The following is a 21,562-nucleotide window of genomic DNA, read 5'->3' on the forward strand; positions in this document are numbered from 1 at the left end:
CTCTTCTCCCCCCAAATGCATATCCCCACAGTGTTCTACCTGCAGCTGTCACATCTTGTCCATATTTATATTGCAAGGTCTTTGGGGGCAGCAGCTCTTATTTTAAGTTTGTACAGCACCATTATAAGGGGGCACCAAATCCTTGCTGTAATACAAACATTTAGTGTTTAAATAAGCACATTCTTTTCTTAATCATGGGAACTGTGTACATCACACTTCCAGTAACAGAACATAGACACATCTCTGAACACAATAGCTGTATTCAACAAGAACTTGAGTTAGTTAACTTTTATTAAAATAAAATACTCAGTAAAAAGCTGATTAAAAATCTACAGGTAGAACCCAAACATTGATACAAGTCCTACGGAATGGGAATTTAAAATGCAACTAGATACATACTTTTGGAAACAGTTCTGTTATGCTCAAAATGATATAAATTAAGATATCTACAAAAATTAAGTGTAGCCAATCTATAGAAAATATTAGCTCTTCTGAAAATCTTGGCTTACTAAGAAGCTCAAATAATGAAAGCTAAGATATTTACAAATCTTTATGGAACTATGATGAATCACAAAACAAAATCAAGCTAAAAGAATATAGATGAGCAGCAGAAATACAGTGAAAATACACATTAGTAATAAGATTTCACTTTCTTCAGAACAGAAGATTACACATTCAGCAGCATCCAACAGAACCAAGTTCAGCAAGTCCTTTAGATGCAATAACTTTTGGGTTTGTTGCAACACTTTTTGTTGTATTGTGAGTCTTATAAATTCCAATTAATCTATCTGCAATTTCAAACATGTTATTTCGCAGAGAGATGATGATAAACTGTGCATTTTTTGTTTGCTCCTGGAAAAGAAAGAAATCATTTCATATTAATTCACAATATTTAAAAAAACTATACTCTGATATGAAGTGTGCAGTCATTAAAGCAAGTACAGATAACTTGGAAATCTTGTATTTATAACAGCTGTACATTAGAAAATATGCATTATTGTTAAGGAAAAACAGATTCTCAGGTACTGATTGTCCAGAAAATCTGTGGGCCTCAGCAGTTTGCCTCTTGCAATAGCATATTCCTAATTCTAATGATCAAGGCCCAATCTTGCAAATACTTTTTTGCATAGGTGTTACTTCACTCACATGAGTAATTCCACTGAAGTCAATTTATGTGAGTAAAACTATACTCCTGCGTAAGTCATCTGCAGGATCAAAGCCTACATTATCGAATGCAGTACACATGCAGACTACTATAGCTACAGTTCTTTTGCTCTTTTTTGATTTCTATAGGGCTTACTTACAATGCAACAAGGTAAACTACCAAACTGTCAGAATTCTTAAGACTGGGATTGCTTTAAAACTTACACAAAAGCAGAGAAGATTGACTGTATTTCCCTCTACTGAGGGCAGTGAGAAGTAGCCTTCTGTTATTAGAAGACAAACCATTTAGGGATGCTGGTTTTATGCAACATGGAATGCAAGATAAAAAGTAGTAATGTGTAATCACCTAAAGTTAGATATTCCGTTACTTTTATTTTTAAATACTTTATTGCCTGACATTTGAAGAATAAAAACAACATAATATAATAGTTGCTCTCTCTTCCCAAGTAGCCAGTCAAACAAACCACTAAAAAGCCCTAACCCCATGAAAGTTAGGGGCCTGATTTTCAGAAGAGCTCAGCACCCAGGATTGAGAACAATGGGAGCTGCTGCATGCTGAGCATCACTTATTAATTGCTACAGAAGAGCACTGAATTTCTGGGAGGGAGAAAACTATTCTGGTAAATATTGCAGTGTAGTTATTCTATACAGAAGTACTTACATATATATAAAATGCTACAATGGATACATTTTTAAAGTCAAGGGCTGCATCAATCTCATCCATGAAGTAAAGGGGAGTAGGCTTATAATGATGAAGTGCAAAAACCAAAGCTAGAGAACTAAGAGTCTTCTCTCCTCCTGATAGATTAAATATCTTCTTCCAGCTTTTCTTTGGTGGCCGTACACTGAAACAATTAAGAGTTTATAAATTAATTCAATTGATATTTATTACTGTAGAAATTACAGTTTATTATAACATGAAAAATCTTCAAGTAATACTAAGTAATACTAGTAATACTCATATTGTCTTAAGCTTTAAATGTCCCTTGTAGAAATCATAATATTTCAAAGCACTTGAGTAGTTGCCTTTCAGAAGTGCTCTTTACACTTAATATGGAATGGATCTACAATCAGAATCAATTTATGACATATGGGGCAGAACCCATAATATTCACTTATGTTCTTCAAAACCAGCCACACACAATCTTATGTGTAAACTATTACTAAAATGGACAGAATTTCCCATAAACCAAATCATTTCACTCTATCTATGTTGGAAATAATGACTTCCTTACAGATTAATGTTCCATGTTGAAGCTCCAGAGCAGCTGGTGTCACTTTACAACTATTTTTCATGACAGAAGGAGTGACTTCTTCATACAAGCTACATTACATTTGATCTCTCCCCTAGAGTTTATCTATTTTGTTTAACTATGAAACAGTGCAGTAAAATGTGTCTTTCCTTACTATCCTTCCATTAATATTCATAAAAAAAATGATCACTTTGGTTCAGAATAACTTTTCTGCTTCTTTAGTTCATGTTTTAGAGCTGTTCAATGAATATTTAAACCATAAAAATCAGGTTAAGAAATTACAATGATTGATTAAAAACAGTTTCAGTATGACCAAATGTTTGACAAACCTAAACATGATTCCTTCAGAGAAAGGATCCAGACTGTCTACAAGCTCTAATTCAGCATCTCCTCCCAAGGTAAGCATTTGGTAATTTTCCTTTAGTTTATTTGTTATTACATTAAATCCTGCCATAAACTCATTAAGCCTTTGTTTTCTAAGGTCTTCATAAGCCCGTCTAAAGTTGTCTCTCTCATTGGTAATTTCATCCAACTCTGCCACACGGTTCAAATACAGTTCTTCCTGCAGGGGAAAAATAAAATGGAAACAAAGTTGTTCCTTTACTTAAATTGAATTTAAGACCAAGTTACTTCTACTTTTTGAAAGAGCACTTTTTACCATTAGTAGCAGATAGTCACTTACATCATCACCTTAAAAAAGAAGGGAGGATCATGGAATCCACATGGAGAACACTTCTTGATGAACCACATTTATTGTAAGGGAACTAAACTTTTTTGAGTGTGTCATAAGGTATATTTCCCAAATCTGAACCTTAGCGTCCAAAATTTGGGTACCTGCATGAAACCTCTAAGCTTAATTACCAGCTTAGATCTGATAGGCTGCCACCAATCAAACTCTGAGTGTTTGATAAACTCTGATCTCCCCAAAACCTTCCCTGGGGACCCCCAACCCCAAGACCCAGATCCCCTGGATCTTAATACAGGGAAAGTAAACTTTTTCCCTCATTAGTGCCACTCGTAGGCTTCCCCTCCCTGGGTTCCCCTAGGAGATCAGGGTGCTTCAAACTCCATGAAACACACCGAGCAGGTTTTTTTCCTCCCCCTTCCCTCTTCCCCAGAGGCAGTACAGGCTCAATCCCCTTGAGCCTTAACTAGGAAAAAATCCAACAGGTCTTAAAAAGAAGCTTTTAATTTAAAAAAAAAGAAAGAAAAGACATAAAAAGGGTCTCTGTAATCAAGATGAACTATTACAGGGTTATTTGCTTATAAAAAAATGAATAAACAGCCTTATTCAGAAAAAAAATACAATTTAAACATTTCCAGCAAACTACACACGTGCAAATACAGAAAAAAAATGTAAAAGCCTATATTGTCTTCCTACCTGTATTTACAAACTGGAAACAGAAGATTAGAGAGCCTGGAGATAGTGTGATCACCCTCAGAGCCTAGAGAGCACACAGACACAGAACAAAGGACCCACACCCAAACTTCCCTCCCTTGAGATTTGAAAGTATCTTGTTTTCTGATTGGTCCTCTGGTCAGGTGTTGTTTGTTACCCCTTTCCAGGTGAAAGAGACATTAACTCTTAACTATCTGTTTATGACAGAGTGAATGTCCACATGGATTCTATTTTTGGTGGAAAACAAGTAGTTATCTTTTTACTTAGAGTTTGGTACCAAGTGTCCAACTTAAGCAATGACTACAGGACAGTCGTACTAAAATGAGGCATAGAGTGCCAGAGTGGATGCTAATCGTAGTGTTTTGTAAAAGTATGGACCAAATTCCATGTAGCTGTCCTACAAACAAAACCAAAAAAAAGGATTTTTTTCAAGACAGCAGCAGCTTTCTGAGCTCTAGGGCTAGTTGAGGCTTTCATGCTTTGAGATGGAATGTTCTGAATTTCAGCTGAACAGCTTCTTTCAGTAGAAGCAATCCAGCCAGCATTTATTTGGTTGTTGCATGTAAGGAAGCTGGGTCCAGGTGCAGAATCTTACTTTTCTGTGAGACTACTGGGCAGGGCCAATAAGGTGATTGTACTGGGGAAGGTATGTGTGTGGGGGGGCCTGTATTGAGAGGTCCATCAGAACCAAATACTAAAACTGTCTGGTCCATGCTGTGGGTATCATAATAAAATCATTCTTGTGTCATGCCTACATACAGCAATCCCAGTGTCCAAAGGATGAGATAGGTGGCTATGTCAGGGAACCTAGGAATATACCACCTCTGGAAGAAAATGTCTTCTTGTTGTGGTCAGTGACAAAACATGTCTTGCTGGACAACTCCAATTTGTAAAAGATGTTCTGTAGAACTGTGCCTTTGACTGACCACTTGTGGTGGCCTGAGAACTGCCTGCTGAGTTGATCTGCCAAGATGTTCTCAAGGCTGGGAAGGTAGAGAGTCACTGGTGGCATTTGATTCAGAATGCAAATTCCAGAGCTGAATGGCCACCTGAAACAGTGGAGACCATCTGTGGTCTGATTATGAAATCAGAAATAATGCACAGCTGTAGTATTTTCTGTCATTTGGATTGTGGGTCTGTATTGAGGTATGCCAGACAGGTAGCTTTGAGCTATATGATATTTATGTGGGAATTAGCTTCCAGAGGGGACCAAGGCCCCAAGTTTGAAGGTGATCTAGATGAGCTCCCCCATCTGAGTGACACTCTATCATCAAGACACAGGTGCACAGAGGATGTTCTGTTCTACACCTGAAGAGGATCTTTCCACTAGTTTAATAAGGAGATGACTTCTCGAAGGATGTAAGCATCATGTCCATATGGTACCTGCTGGGTTAATACGCTGATTGTAGCCATCCTTGCACACAGCACAGGTGAACTGCATGGGGCAGTGTCTCTCAAGAGTCTGAGGGACGTTCTCAGTGGTGCCTTTCAATAAGCTTTATGTTAACCGATGTTCATTATAGTTTGGAATTTCTTTCGTTGGAGGTAAGCTTTCAATGACCTGGAATCTAAGGATATGTCTACACTAGCGATCGATCCAGTGGGGATTGATTTATTGAGTCTAGTACATACATTGTATGTAAGAGAGCAGTATGACTGCTCAGAGCTCCAGTATGAAACTGCAGAAAAACCTGAGTCTCTCTGGATTAAGTTTAGAAGTGTAAGCAAGAATGGTCATGTCGTGGTGTGAGTTTGCTATAGACCATCAGACCAGGGGGATGAGGTGGACGAGGCTTTCTTCCAGCAACTAACAGAAGTTACTAGATCACAGGCCCTGGTTCTCATGGGAGATTTCATTCACCCTGATATCTGCTGGGAGAGCAATACAGCGGTGCACAGACAACCCAAGAAGTTTTTGGAAAGTGTAGGGGACAATTTCCTGGTGCAAGTGCTAGAGGAACCAACTAGGGACAGAGCTCTTCTTGACCTGCTGCTCACGAACAGGGAAGAATTAGTAGGGAAAGCAAAAGTGGATGGGAACCTGGGAGGCAGTGACCATGAGATGGTGCCAAGTTCAGGATCCTGAACAAGGAAGAAAGAAGAGCAGCAGAATACGGATCCTGGACTTCAGAAAAGCAAGCTTTGACTCCCTGCAGGAATTGTGGGCATGGAGCCGCGCTGGAGAACAACATGAGAGGGAAAGGAGTCCAGGAAAGCTTGGCTGCATTTTAAAGAATCCTTATTGGATGGCTTTGTTCCTCGCAACCTCAATGTGTAGAAAAGAATTTAAATCTTGGCAGGTGACCAGTTTGGCTTACCACCTTGAAATCCTTGCTGATCTTACACACAAAAAAAGAAGTAGTTTAACAGAGGTGGAAGATTGGACAAATGACCAGGGAGGAATAAAAAATTTGCTCAGGCTATGCAGGAGTGAAAATCAGGAAGGCCATCACACTTGCATTGCAGCTAGGCAAGAGATGTTAAGATAAACAAGAAGGGTTTCTTCAGGTAATGTTAGCAACAAGAAAAAAAGTCAAGGAAAGCGTGGGCCCCTAACTGAATGAAGGGAGGCAACCTAGTGACAGAGGATGTGGAAAAAGCTAATGTAACTACAATGCTTTTTTTGCCTCTGTCTTCACGAAAAAGGTCAGGCTCCGCAGACTGCTGCACTGGGCAGTCACATACATGGGAGGAAGTGAGCCTGCCCTCTGTGGAGAAAGAAGTTGGTTCAGGAACTATTTAGAAAGCTGGATGAGCAACAAAGTCCATGGGCCAGATGCACTGCATCCAAGAGTGCTAAAGGATGTTTGGCGGATGTGATTGCAAGAGGCCATTGGCCATTATCTGTTGAAAACTCATGGTGATCGGGGGAAGGTTCCTGTATGACGTGGAAAAAGGCTAATATAGTGTCTATCTAGGGAAGGAGGAGGATCCAGGTAATAACCAGGCGCCAGTCCAGCCTGCCATCTCAGTCCCTGGAACTCATGGAGCAGGTCCTGCAAGGAATCAATTCTGATGCCCTTAGAGGAGTGAACAAGTGATTCAGGAAAGTCAGCATGGGTTTACCAAGGGCAGTCATGCTGACTAACCAATTAACTTCTTTCATGACATAATTGGCTCTGTCGATGAAGGGAGAAGCCCGTGGATATCTTATTCCTTTACTTTAGCAAGGCTTTTGATATGGTCTCCCCATAGTAAATTCTTGCCAAGCAAGTTAAAAGTAGTATGGGCTGGATGAATGGACAGAAAGCCTACCTAGATCATCGGCCTCCAAGGTAAGTGATCAATTGCTCCAATGTCCTAAGTTGGCAGCCGGTCAATCAAGTGGAGTGGGGTCCCATGGGTCAGTCCTGGGGCTAGTTTTGTTCAGTAATCTTCATTAATGATCTGGAGGATGGTGCGGACTTCACCCTCAGCAAGTCTGCAGATGACAATAAAACTGGGAGGAGTGGTAGATACGCTGGAGGGTAGAGATAGGATACAGGAGGGACCCAGACAAATTAGAGGATTGAGCCAAAAAAAATCTGATGAGGTTCAACAAGCACAAGTGCAGAGTCCTGCACTTAGGATGGAAGAATCCCATGCACTGCTACAGACAAGGGATCGAATGGCTAGGCAGCAGTTCTGCAGAAAAGGACCTTGGGGTTACAGTGGACGAGAAGCTGGATATGAGTCAACAGTATGCCCTTTTTGCCAAGAAGGCTAATGGCATTTTGGGCTGTATAAATAGGGGCATTGACAGCAGATCAAGGGATGGGATCATTCCCCTCTATTCGACATTGGTGAGGCCTCATCTGGAGTACTATGTCCAATTTTGGGCCCCATAGTACAAGAAGGATGTGGTAAAATTCAAAAAAGAGTCCAGTGGAGGGCAATAAAAATGATTAGGAGGAGAGGCTGAGGAAACTGGGATTGTTTAGTCTGCAGAAGAAAAGAATGAGAGGGGAGTTGATAGCTGCTTTCAACTACCTGAAAGGGGGTTCGAAAGAGGATGGATCTAGATTATTCTCGGTGGTAACAGATGATAGAACAAGGAGTAATGGTCTCCAGTTGCAATGGAGGAGATTTAGGCTGGATATTAGGAAAAAACTTTTTCACTAGGAGGGTGGTGAAGCACTAGAATAGGTTACCTAGGGAGGTGGTGGAATCTCCTTCCTTAGAGGTTTTTAAGGTCAGGCTTGACAAAGCCCTGGCTGGGATGATTTGGTTGGGGATGGGTCTTAATTTGAGCAGGGGGGTGGGCTAAATGACCTCCTGAGGTCCCTTCCAACCCTGATAGTCTATGATTCTAGTCTAGATGCGATAAATCAACCCTTGAGCACTCTCCCGTCGACTCCTGTACTCCAGCGCCACAACCAGGGTCAATGGGGGAGTGGCAGCAGTTGACTCACCACGGTGAAGACACCACGGTAAGTCGATTCAAGTACATCAACTTCAGCTACATTATTCACGTAGATGAAGCTGGATAACTTATATCGATCCCCCAGGGCTAACAGTGTTCCTATTATAACTCTATGCTTTGAGTTGGAATAAGTGTGGGTTTTTCTCTTTTTGGCTTTGAGGCCCAAGATGGCAAACAGCTCTAAAGTTACTTGAGTTGAGTTTGTCACTGTAGATCTACCTAGAATCAGCTACTCATTGAGGTAAAGGTAGAACTGGATCCTTTGTCTTCTCAGATGATCTGCCACAACTGTCACGCACTTGATGCTGCTGAAAGACCAAAGGACAAGATTCTGTATCAGTAGTGAGGCCTTCCTACTAGGAACCTGGGATATTTCTGGATGTGACAGTAACTCCCTTGGAGGCAGAGAGCCCAGAACCAGTCTGAAGCTCTACAAAAGGAATTATGGAAGCCAGAGTCACCATCCTGAACTTGAAATGATGGATGAATTTGTTAAGTTAACAAAGGTTCAGAATTGGATACCAACTCCCTTTCTTTGGGATGAGAAAGTAATAGGGATAAATATTGTTGCTTCTGAATTTTTAGGGTACCTCTACTGCTCCAAGTTTTTAAAAAGGTTCAGCTGTATCTTGTGAAAAAAAGGCAATGAGGTTTGAAAGAAAGGTCAGTGGATATGAAGGAACTGGAATTAGATAGAATATCGTATTTACAATTTTTAGGACATACTGGTCTGAAGTGATCCACGCTATCTGAAAATAAAAAAAATGCAGCGGCCAATGGGGAGGGACAGCAACAATCCTGGCTGAATATCCAGACTGTGCAGGGGCCAAGGAAGAGGCTTTGAGTTGTCTTCACTAGAACCTGCTTCCTTCTTGGCAGCTCCAACATCCTCTAGGGTTGGTACTAGTAAAAGGCAGAGGGATGCTGCCTGAAGGAAGGCTGTTGTCTTGCTTCCTTCTTTCATGGGGCTAGAACATATAAACCCCATGAATCCACAGTTGACCTGGTATTCTTTAACAAGTGGAGGACCTCATCCATTATGAATTTAAAAGTTCACTACCCTCAAGTGAAAGTCCACAGTTGTAGTCTGGACCTTTCTGGAGATCCCAGAGGACTGGAGACAAGAAGACACATCAATAGCAATGACAGTAGCTATAGTACGTGTAATGGTTATAGATATGTCCAGGCGCTGTTCCATGGTGATTATCGCTTTCAGTTCCTCTCAGTGTTTCTCTGGTAGTTTGTCCACAAACAGTTTATTCCATTTCAAGTAAACATACTGTGAGAGGAGAACTGATAATTAGTCACACATTTGGAAGATGGCCAATAAGTAAACTTTATGCCTGAAAAAGTCTACTTTCTTTAGGTACTTTTTCCTAGGTGTGGATCTCAGAGATCCTTGCTATTTCGATCTTTTCTGCACAGTGGCCACTAGAAGCAAACTTGGTACTAGGTGGGAATGAGAGTATTTAAATCCATTGGAAAGGACCTTATACCTTTTGTCAAATTGCCTGGATGTGGCCAGTGTTGACGCTAACATATGCCATAGGTTCTTTGAAGGCTCCAACAGAATTTCGTTTATTGACATGGCTAGCGTGCTGAGCGAGGAAGGGATGCAAGATATCCTGGAGCTTGCGAGACTTCTGCACCACTTGTTGTGGAATATCCAGTGTCTCTACCACGCATTTCAGGTCCTGGAATGCCTTAAAGTTAACCCCATCTAAGCCTGCCTCCGTGAATAATTGTCTCATCATGGGAGGATGGTCTTCATCACTTTTCTTCTGTCTTTTTAAGCTCTGAGGCTGATTTGCCCTGGCTGTGATGGTCTATACTACCTCTTTGGGAAGAGGGTTCCTGGAGGAACATGTGGAAAATTACTGGAAGAAAAATGCCTGATTAGTCGGGTGACCATATTCCAACAGCAGTGACCAGAGTATTACACATTGACTGATTCAAGCTATGCCAAATGAAAAAAAGCTATACTTCAAAAACCAGTAGAACATTTCAATCTCCCTGGACACTCAATAACAGACTTAAAAGTGGCAATTCAACAAAAAAATTTCAGAAACAGACTCCAACGAGAAACTGCAGAACTGGAATTAATTTGCAAACTGGACACCATCAAATTTGGCCTGAATAAAGACTCAGAGCGGATGGGTCACTACAAAAACTAAATTTCCCCCTGCTGATACTCACATCTTCTTGTCAACTGTTTGAAATGGGCCACCTTGATTACATTGAACTCATTAGCACTACAAAACTGATTTTTTCCTCCCTTCTTGTCGAGAATAACCCACTTCCACCTTAATTGAATTGGCTCGTTAGCACTGACCCCCAACTTGGTAAGGCAACTCCCATCTTTTCCTATGCTGTGTATTCATAATTCCCTACTGTATTTTCCACTCCATGCATCTGATGAAGTGAGTTTTAGCCCATGAAAGCTTATGCCTAAATAAATTTGTTAGTCTCTAAGGTGCCACAAGGACTCCTTGTTGTTTTTGCTATACAAGAAGTTATCCACCTGCTGGAGATAGTGGTAAAGCAATGTAAAGAGATTAAGCCTACTGCGATACTAATGGTAAATAACACAGCCTTACCTTTTTATTATATTCTGCAATGGCACCAAGGTTTGGTTTCATTTCATGACACTGGGCTTCTAAAAGAGCTATTTGATTAGTTAGGATGTCTGGATCTTTAATTGCTTCAAGTTCCTCTTGATTTAGCACTGGAAGCTCTTCAACTAGTTTATCTTCTATGGGATGCAGTGATATTTTTGATATCTATAATTCAGTTTAGACAGTTACTGAATATCATGTTTATGCTTGACAGTACAAGTTATCAAATATACCTTGAAAATAGCGTTTAATACTAAATAGTACCAATTTAAAAAAAAATCAGGTTAAATCCACTGGATCAATACTCACACAGCCCTCCAAAACTAACAATTATGTCTCTACCATTCCAACTCATTTTTGGTCCCAATTCAACCTACTCTATTCAGAGCTGGGAAAACAGTCTCTTTACAATATGCATCAAAGGTCAACAAATGCAGTCTTTTACCTTATAATTCTGCTTCTCAAAACATTCATGCAGGATTCTCACAAACGTGTCTTAAGGTTTTCGAGTATCTATGGGCAGCAGTAGTGGGTAAATATGCAAGTCACCCTGGTTACTAATGGCCATACACTACTCAGAACATTCTACACAGAACATTCCAATCAGTTCCTAGATGAGTGAGAAGCAGCTAGTCCTACTTAGGGAATGAAGCCTTAGTAAAATATTCATCTTTGTAAGAGGAAAGAGAAATGATTTTTGCATTCTACTGTCCCCAAAAGTAACTTTAAAAGCTAGGTTGTAAATAAGGCCTTGTCTAAACACAAAATTTACATTGATTTCAATAAAACTGTCTTAAGTAAGTGTCTTAATCAGATGAAATAGTGAAACCAGAGCAAGTCCCTATATGGGCACACTTAAATCTGATAAAACTTCACTTGGTAATTGACCAAATTGAGCTACTTCAATCTAAGACTGCTGTAAACAGAGTAGCCACATAGGGATTTGGTCTGGTTTTACTAATTCTATTTAAAATAATTTTACTTAAAATCAGCGCAACTTTTAGGTTCAGACAGGCCTTAGATTTGAATACTATCTATTTCCCTGAAGAAATGGAAACGTGCATCAACCAGGGAAGTCAGGATCTGGAAAGAGGGTATCTGAATTGACATGTCTATTAGCATTTCTGTATATCCACAATTCTGTGCTCAAGAAAAGGTTTGGACATTGAAGTTACTAAAATTCATGGTTAACTATCCAACAACCCTGTTGTGAAAAAATCAGGTATCTTTAATATCCTCCCGAATGATGTTTTTATTCAGCCTATTACTCAGATAAGGGAGTAAGTACATGTTCAACCTTTGCAAGTAAGCCAAGACTATCAATAAATATTTCCTGAAAATGTGGAGCAGACTATCACCTCAAGAAGGAAAGTGGTAGTTTTATTCCCATACAATGAATATCAGAGTGTCTGGAAAGCATCCCAATCTGCCCATAAGCATCCACCAGGTGCAGCATGCATGGCAGTTGCCTGCCTCTGGAAGAGACATAATGGCTCTCAAGGTGACAATCTTGAGTTTTTTCTTTGATCATGCATTGATTTAGATCCCTGAGTTTTAGGATGAGCAGGAACCTTTAACTTTTTGATCTACCAGGAAGTATTTGGAATCAAAACTCTTCTCCTTTTGTCCATTGTATGGTCTCAATGGCTCCAAGGAATATGAGCCACGCCTTCATCAACTTACACCAAAGTAGGGTGCCAGGGCATAGAAACTGGACTGGAGTTCCTAGTCCAGGTATCTTTTGATCATAATGAATGAATGATCAAAATGAATCACAGAGAGAGCAGGTTGATTGAAAAGGAAGGTGCCATTTTCATAGTTGCTTTTCAGAGCCATCACATTTCAAGAAAATATACTCTATACCAAGGTTCTTTTAAAAATTAAGTTTTTAAAAAGATTTTTGGTTATATTCACCATTTATCAGGAGACAAATTGTCACCACACTGAGATTAATCGCTCATGGTTTACAGTTCAAAATATGAAACCAAAATAAAATATTAAGTATTAAATCTCTTACCTCTCTTTGCCAATATTTAATCTTTGATTGATGCTCACCAATATGACTGTCTATTTGTTCAATTTTAAGTCTAATATTAAGAGCCTCTTTTTGAAGAGCATGTTCATCTTCTTGAATTGCTTTCATCTCTTGAAGCAAATTGCGATACTCCTCCTGAACCTCTGGTAATGACTCCTAAGTAGAAACACCAAAAAATGTGAAGGTAAAGTTCAGTTGGTTTTTTGGGAAAAGTCTGCATTTCCAGTCCTATAATTTTTAAAAGTTTGTTATAGTCTCCATAGTTTTAAAGAAGTACCAGTTAAAACCTGAATATACACCGAAGAAACATTTTTGCTAGCATTTGTTTTAAACTAGATTCTGAATCTGAACAAACCACTCTGTGAAAGTATGTCTTGAAATCTGTGTTTGAATTTGCAGAGTTGGATTATATTAATTCTGTTACAAATATGCTTTGGAACACAGTCAGTTCCCGTAGGTAGGGACGGTGTCATAGAAGCTGCCTTACTCCTGGGAACATCAGACACCCAGATTGCCTGGTATTTGCTCTCTGCTGACCCATGGATGAGGGTCAGCTAAGGTAGGTGATTATACTCCAACACTCCCCAACTTCTGCCACTGGATGCCTCCCCTCTTCTCTCGGAAAAAAGAGTAGAGAAGACAAGACAGCATCATTTTTGCCAATTTATGCAGCAATTTAAAAGAGGAGAATTATGCTGCTATTTGCATACCCATGTTATTGTATAACATACAGGCCTTGGCTTCTAGGTTACCCTTAAACAAACCAAGAGCACCATTTCCCCATCTTGATTTCTTGTTTGCACGTTTTCTCCCATTAAGGCAGCCTGCTTAGTTTTTAGGTGCAATTTGAAATGAAGAATTCTGCTTTAAGCACCTCAGATCAGCATTTTTGTAAATTTTGTTGGTTAACCTCAGAAGAATGGAGCAAGGTTAACTCGGAGGTAAAAAATTCTAAATTTAAAAACTGCCTGAAAACTGGGTCAAGTAGGGCAAAATATTTAACATCTGCTTTCATGTTGGTTCTGCAACAAAGAGCACAAGGCACTTTAGGCCTCACAAAAGACCTTGCTAAACTTGCAACCCTTTTGGTAATGTTATGCCTAGACCTTAGATGCCAATAGCTAAGAAAATTCACTAGCACTTAGTGAAAGTCTGCTTGCCACAAAACTCTGATAAGATTGCAAGCCTCCTTATCCATAATCTTTGCCTGTAGAAAAAGATGGTTATTCACCTTTGTAACTGTTGTTCTTTGAGATGTGTTGCTCATATCCATTCCAGTTAGGTGTGCGCGCGCCGCGTGTATGTTCGTCAAAAGATTTTTACCCTAGCAACCCTCGGTGGGTTGGCTGGGTGCGCCCTGGAGTGGTGCCACCATGGCGCCGGATAGATACCCCTGCCGGCCCAACCGCCCCTCAGTTCCTTCTTGCCAGCTACTCCAACGTGGGGAAGGAGGGCGGGTTTGAAATGGATATGAGCAACACATCTCGAAGAACAACAGTTACAAAGGTGAATAACAGTCTTTTCTTCTTCGAGTGATTGCTCATATCCATTCCAGTTAGGTGATTCCCAAGCCTTACCTAGGCTGTGGGGTCGGAGTGAGATGTGGTAGAATGCGAAACTGCTGAGCCAAAGGCTGCATCATCTTAGACTGTTGAACCAGAGCATAATGCGAAGCAAAGGTGCGGACTGAGGATCAGGTAGCTGCGCAACATATTTCCTGGATTGGTACACGAGCCAGGAAGGCAGCAGATGAAGCCTGAGCCCTGGTAGAATGTGCGGTGAGATGGCACGAGGGAACATGAACCAAGTCGCACGCCGTCACCGAAGAGGAGATCCTCTGGGAGGAGACAGGTAGGCCCTTCATTTGGTCTGCCACTGCGACGAAGAATTGGGGTGATTTACGAAAGGGCTTCGTCTGTTTGATATAAAACGCAAGCGCCCTACGGACATCTAGGGAGTGCAATTGTTGCTTCCGTCATGATGAGTGCAGCTTCGGGAAGAAGACCGGAAGGAAGATGTCCTGATTGATATAGAAGGCCTATACCACCTTAGGGAGGAACGCTGGGTGTGGTCGCAACTGCACCTTGTCCTTGTGAAATACAGTATACGGTGTGTCCACCGTGAGCGCCCAAAGCTCGGAGACTCGTCTGGCCGATGTAATGGCTATGAGGAAAACTGTCTTCCAGGACAGGTATAGCAGCGAGCAAGTTGCTAACGGTTCGAATAGTGGAGACATAAAAGTCTGGTTAAGACCAGGCTGAGGTCCCAGGTAGGGGCAGGGCGGCATACTTGGGGGTATAGGCGCTCCAAGCCCTTGAGGAACTTGGAAACCATAGGGTGTGAAAACATGGAGCGGCCACTCTCCCCTGGGTGGAAGGTAGAAGTGGCTGTCAAGTGCACCCTCAATGATGATACCGCTAAGCCCTGCTGTTTGAGAGACCAGAGGTAGTCCAGGATGGTGAGGGTCGAGATCTCGGTGGGAGTAATATTTTGCGTTTCGCACCAGCAGGAGAAACGCTTCCACTTGGCCAGATACGTAGACCAAGTGGAAGGTTTCCTGCTATCCAGGAGTATTTGTTGTACTGAGGCAGAGCAGCTTAACTCTGACTGGCTCAACCATGCAGGAGCCATGCCGTGAGGTGAAGGGACTGCAGGTCTGGGTGGTGAAGTCTGCCGTGGTCCTGAGTTATGAGGTCTGGGAGAAGAGGCAGGGTAATTGGGCTGGCTATCGACAGGTCGAGCAACATGGTGTACCAGTGCTGCCTGTGCCACGGTGGGGTGATCATGATCAAGCGAGCTCCATCCCTGCGGAGCTTTAGCAGGACCCTGTGAACCAGCGGGAACGGTGGAAAGGAGTAAAACAATTGGCTCGTCCATGGTATCAGGAAAGCGTCCGAGATCGAGCCCGGGGAAAGACCTTGGAAGGAGCAGAACACCTAGCATTTCCTGTTCTCACGGGAAGTGAAGAGGTCTATGTGGGGAAATCCCTACTTCCGAAAAACAGAATGAATAATGCCCGGACGGATCGACCACTCATCAGAGCGAAAGGATCTGCTGAGTCGATCCAGCAGAGTGTTCCGAACCCCTGGGAGAAAGGACGCTACCAGGTCTATCGAATGGGCTATACAAAAGTCCCAGAGTTGAATGGCTTCCTGACAAAGGGGGGAGGACCATGTCCCCCCCGTTTGTTTATGTAATACATGGCCGTTGTGTTGTCTGTGAACACAGACACAACGGCCTTGCAGAAGCTGTTGAAATGCCTGGCATGCAAGGCGGACTGCTCTCAACTCTCGGACATTGATGTGCAAGGCCAGCTCCTGAGATGACCAAAGGCCTTGAGTGCAAAGATGTCCGAGGTGAGCACCCCAGCCGAGCATTCGTTGTCAGGGCCATAGAAGGCTGGGGTGGATGGAACAGCATCCCTGCACACACCAAGGAGGGCGTCAACCACCAGTCGAGGCAGCCTAGGAGTTTCGGGGGAACCGTGAGGATCCTGTCTATATTGTGTCTCCCTGGGTGGTATACTGAGGAGAGCCAAATTTGAAGGGGACGTAGGCGTAGCCTGGCGTGCTTGGTCACGAATGTGCAGGCAGCCATGTGACCCAGGAGGCCGAGACAAGTTCGAGCTGAAGTGGTTGGCAATTTTTGTAGGCCTTGTATAATCGATATCATTGCGTGAAACAGCGGCTGTGTTAAGCAGGCCCTGGCAAGATTGGAGTCCAGAATGGCCCCAATGAACTCTATTCTTTGTGTGGGAACCAGATTAGATTTCTCTAGGTTGACCACCAGGCCTAGTTGGATGACTAGGTCCTTGACGATGCCTTGACGATGCCCACGTTACTTGGGTCTCGGAGACCCTGCGAATGAACCAATCGTCGAGATACGGGAAGACGTGTATGCGTCGACGACGGAGGGAGGCAGCGAATACGGCCATACACTTTGTGAACACTCTTGGGGCTGTGGAGAGGCCAAACGGAAGGACCATAAATTGGAAATGTTGATGGCTGACCACAAACCTGAGGTACCGTCTGTGCGGAGGATAAATGGCAATGTGAAAATATGCGTCCTTCATATCAAGGGAGGCATACCAGTCTCCAGGATCCAAGGATGGGATGATGGCCCCCAGGGACATCATGCGGAACTTCAACTTTATCAAGAACTTGTTGAGTCCCCGCAGGTCTAGAACTGGTCTGAGACCTCCCTTTGCCTTGGGGATTAGAAAATAGCAGGAGTAGAACCCGTTGCCCTTCAAGTCCTCCAGTACCTCCTCTATAGCTCTCATGGCAAGGAGGGACCGTACCTCTTGCAAGAGGATTTGCTCGTGAGAGGGGTCCCTGAAGAGGGACGATGGGGGGGTGGGGCGAAATAAACTGAAGGCGATATCCAAATTCTACCGTGTATAAGACCCAACGATCTGAAGTTAGTTGGGTCCACGCAGGGAGGAAAGAGGAAGGTGGTTGCAAAAGGGAGGGAAAGGATCCTGTTGAACAACTGGTACGTCGCCCTCGGGCGCGCCTTCAAAAGTTTGGTTTAGGTCTCGTGGGTGGTTTGGCGGGGCTGTGATTCTGACCCCCTTGGGGTCCGGACTGCCGTCTACGATTGCCTCGTCCACGCCTCCTGCTGAAGTCCTGCCGCTGTCTAGCCGGGGGGTAAGGGCGCTGAGGCTGGGGTCGGCGCTGAGTCTGCGGTGTGTGCATCCTGAGTGAGCGCATGATCACCCTATTGTTCTTCGACTCTGCAGCCTAGGGTCAGTATTTTCCGAAAATTGGCCCTGACCTTCGAAGGGCAAGTTCTGTATCATATGCTGTAATTCAGGTGGAAGGCCTGACACCTTAAGCCATATTAGCCTCATGGTAATTCCTGAACCCAGAGTTCTGGCCGCGGAGTCAACTGCGTCTAAGGGAGGCCTGGAGAGAAGTTCTCGCCACCTTCTTTCCTTCTTCAACAGCAATAAATCCATGCGCCTAGCCTCCTTTGCTTCTGGAGCAGGGTGTACATACAGGTACTCGTACCTCACAGAGGGCACCACGTACTTCCTGTCAACTCCCCGAGCTGTGGGCGGAATAGATGCTGGAGACTGTCAGATGGTATCAGTCCGATTCACTTGGATCGTCCAAATAAATGGTAAGGCCACCCTTGTAGGAGTGTCAGCCGACAAAATATCTACCACTGCGTCCTCTATCTCCAGAACCTCCTCCACCTGGAGGTTCATATTCAGAGCCACCCATCTCAGGAGGTCTTGATGTGACCTTAGGTCAATTGGAGGAGGGACCGAGGAGGATGTCCCTGCCACCGCTTCATCTGGAAAAGAGGAAGAAGAAAGGCCAGGGACAATCGGGTCCTCCGTTGTCTCGTGGACTTGGGCGATGTCTGGCTCCGGTGGGACCTGAGGGTCTGGTGCCCGAATGGGAGCGTCCTCTGTACCTGCAGGAAGGGGGCGGCTAACAGTAGCCTCCGGCACCCAGTGCTCTGAAGGCACGGAGCGTGATGGCACTGGAGGTCCACCTTGGGCTTGGTGATATGCCCAAGGTGTCCAGAAGGACCACTGATGAGGTCCTTGGTCTTGAGCCTGGGTTTTTGAAAGACATGGCTGGGAACATCTAAGTTACGGTCCTGTGCATAGGACGCACTGTCCGCATGGGATGACATAGATGCATGGTGAGACGGCCAAGGAGGAGCTGAAAACCCCTGAGAATGGTCTCCTTCCCTGGGTAGTCTGTCTGTACGCTGCAGCACAGAGCAGTACCAGGCGCTATACTAGTAGTGGGAACGAGATCGGGACCTGCGACCGGAACGGTGCCAGGAGGTCGACCGGGATCTCGAAGCTCAATGCTGTGAGTGGCTGCGAGAGGTGCGGTGCCATGAGCTTGATCGGTACCGAGAGTACCGAGCCGGTGAACTGGGTCTTGAACGGTGCCACGAGTGTGACTGGTACCGAGATGGAGAACGGTACCAGGACTGCGAATGGCATCGGGACGGGGATCGGCGATGGGACCGAGAATGCTGGAGGGACCGCAATCGTGATCGGTGCCTCTCAGTGGTGCCGACGGAGGATGGTCTCAGTAGGGCAGGCTTGCCTATGGACTGTATAACCCGCACCAGCGGTGCCGGGGGTTGAGGCAGGGCAGACTCCGTCAGTGCAATCAGTTCCTTTGCCGTAGAGAGAGCCTCTGGTGTGGAGGGAATAGTAAGCTCAACCATGGCGCGTGCCAGGGAGCTGTCAGGCATTGGATTCGATGGCTCTTGTGGGACCAGAATCGACGGTGCTGAAATTGTCAGTGCCACAGCAGTTGTCGGTGCCAGGCGGTCCAACTTAGGCGGATGCTCCAACTGCGGCGTGGACACGGAAGTCGCAGGAGTCTTATGTTTTTTTACCTGCGGGGAGAGGGAACACTGCCGAGCAGACATCTGGGCCGGTGACGGTTGGTGCCGAGGGGCCTTAGTGGTACTGGTGTGCTCCGGTGCCGAAGATGCACTTCTCCCCGGTGTGGGCTGTCCGGCGCTTAGTGGCGATGGTGGATGAGTAAGAGCTGCCTCCATCAGGAGCTGTCTAAGACGAAAGTCCCGCTCCTTTTTGGTCCGCGGCTTGAAGACCTTGCAAATGCGACACTTATCTGCGAGGTGGGATTCCCCAAGGCACTTAAGGCAGGAGTCGTGAGGATCTCCTGTAGGCATTGGCTTGTGACAGGCCGAGCACGGTTTGAAACCTGGTGAACCGGGCATGGGCCCCGGCAGCGGGTGAGGGGAAGGGGCTAATTCCCGAACCCCTCTTAACTATATACACTAACTATGTTAAAGAAAATAATTAACTGTAACTATAAAAATTTGAACTATATACACAAGAACAACGAGAAAACTACGAGTAGCTAGGGAGGTGGAGATCAGCTAAGCCACCCTCCACTGTTCCAACGACCGACATGGGCAGTAAGAAGGAACTGAGGGGCAGTTGGGTCGGCAGGGGTATATATCCGGCGCCATGGCGGTGCCACTCCAGGGGGCACCCAACCGACCCACCGAGTGTTGCTAGGGTAAAAATCTTCCGACTAACGTGCACGTGGCGCGCGCAGACCTAACTGGAATGGATATGAGTAATCACTCGAAGAACTAGTTATTAGTCCTGTGAAGTACATCCTTTTGGAAGAAGCACAAAGAACCAATATTACACCTACTTCAGCTTGTTTGCAGTTATTCATAACTTCAGTAGCTTTCTCTTCCAATGTTGTTAACTCTTCTGTTAGATCTTTCATTTCCTTTTCATTATCTCCAATTTCCTTCTCAGTTCGAAGGACAGATTCTTCTGATTTTTTGAGATTTCTGAATAAAATAGGTATTTAAGAGGTTTGCTTATTAACTTACAATTATGGTAAAAATTTAAAGGTCTGGAGCACACAATTAGTCTTGTTTACAGAGAAAATATGTGTGTTATATGTAATCATGAACAGATAAGGATTACTTTATTATTTACATTCCAATTTTTATCCCTGGGAAATACTATAATAAATGGGGTCTTCCTTCCTGAATCCATACCTACAACAGATGCTTGTAATAGGATTACTTAATTTGTGTTGTCACTGAGTTAGAATCTTGACATTTGGTGTATGCATTTGTTATGGATTGCTGCGTATACAACATATCCCCAGTTTTTTTCTGGCAGAGGTCACCAAAAGATCAGCCTTTTCAGTTTTCAGTTGTTCAAGTGAACTTGCATCTTAAGATTTTGTACATTCGTTCATTATAGGCAAATGATTATAGAAAAACAACTGAGGTTGCCATTTGCATCAGATAACTAAAAAGTCATTGTTGTAATAATGTACAAAAATTACGTTTCTTTTTTCCTGTGATGCAGCCATGTTTGGTATGAGGACTACAACTGGGAGATATTAATATTTTGAATTCAAAGAGGTTTTAGTCAAGGACCTGTTGGTTAATAAGTGTGCTGCAGACACCAATGACACTAGCCACATCTACTCAAAATGGTGAATTACCATCAATATAGATTAAAAAAAGCTAGTGAAGAGTTTATAACTCAGCTGCAGTTGGAAAGATGTTTTTGTATTCCCAGTGAATGCATTAAAATATTTGCCATGAACTAAACACTAGACTGGGAAGCAGAGAATCTGAATCTAATTGACACTAAAAATGACCCACTCATGAGGCCACACCACAGGCAGTTGACTTAGAAAAACTGAGGTGTAGAGATTTTCTATAACATCAGTATACTAACCTATTTGTTAGGGTAGTGGTTCTCACTCTTTTCTCTATCACAATCAGCCCCATGTTAGAAGACAGAAAAAGTGTGTATCCCTCCCAACTCCCTTCCCTCTAAAAGAAAGAGAAGGTGGTCATGACCCCTAAGCTGACAAACCTTAGGAACAAGGGATTCATGTTTTTGAAGTGACCAACATAAAAGCATATCACCACTACAGTCTCAGTGATGATGTGTTAACTTGAGCTCACAAAAAAGTGTTTACCTGTCTGCAGTCTTGATTGCCACGTGGGCTTTAGTAATAGCAGAAGCACACTCATCTATTTCCTTGTTTATCTTATCAAGTTTGTCTTGCTGAGCTTTAAGTTTATGATTATTGATCTCAATTATGAGATTATGTAATCTTTTAACTTCGCTTTCCACTTTACTAGCCTTTTCAGCAACACTCTCATAATCTGTCAATACAAAAGTTTGAGAATCAGATTGTT

The 21,562-nt window shown here is 43.4% G+C and overlaps 1 protein-coding gene across 8 annotated transcripts in view; it reads right to left on the bottom strand.

Annotated features, from left to right (window-relative positions):
- Positions 1 to 273: 273 nt before the first annotated feature.
- SMC4 (structural maintenance of chromosomes 4) overlaps positions 274 to 21,562 on the bottom strand; it is a 127,184-nt gene continuing 105,895 nt past the window's right edge. For 7 of the 8 annotated variants that reach the window (XM_075068421.1, XM_032764822.2, XM_032764823.2 and 4 more), the window contains 7 exons: positions 21,340 to 21,529; positions 20,038 to 20,182; positions 12,851 to 13,024; positions 10,816 to 10,998; positions 2,747 to 2,979; positions 1,826 to 2,009; positions 274 to 852 (listed from right to left, as the gene is read on the bottom strand). In XM_075068421.1, the coding sequence (XP_074924522.1) occupies positions 676 to 852; positions 1,826 to 2,009; positions 2,747 to 2,979; positions 10,816 to 10,998; positions 12,851 to 13,024; positions 20,038 to 20,182; positions 21,340 to 21,529 (1,286 nt within the window). In that variant the 3' untranslated portion in view covers positions 274 to 675. Of the gene's footprint in view, positions 853 to 1,821; positions 2,010 to 2,746; positions 2,980 to 10,815; positions 10,999 to 12,850; positions 13,025 to 20,037; positions 20,183 to 21,339; positions 21,530 to 21,562 lie in introns of all 8 variants that reach the window. The other variant, XM_075068420.1, reaches the window with a different exon arrangement.

This window comes from Chelonoidis abingdonii, chromosome 8 (assembly GCF_003597395.2).
Source record: "Chelonoidis abingdonii isolate Lonesome George chromosome 8, CheloAbing_2.0, whole genome shotgun sequence".
NCBI classification, from domain to species: Eukaryota; Metazoa; Chordata; order Testudines; family Testudinidae; genus Chelonoidis; species Chelonoidis abingdonii.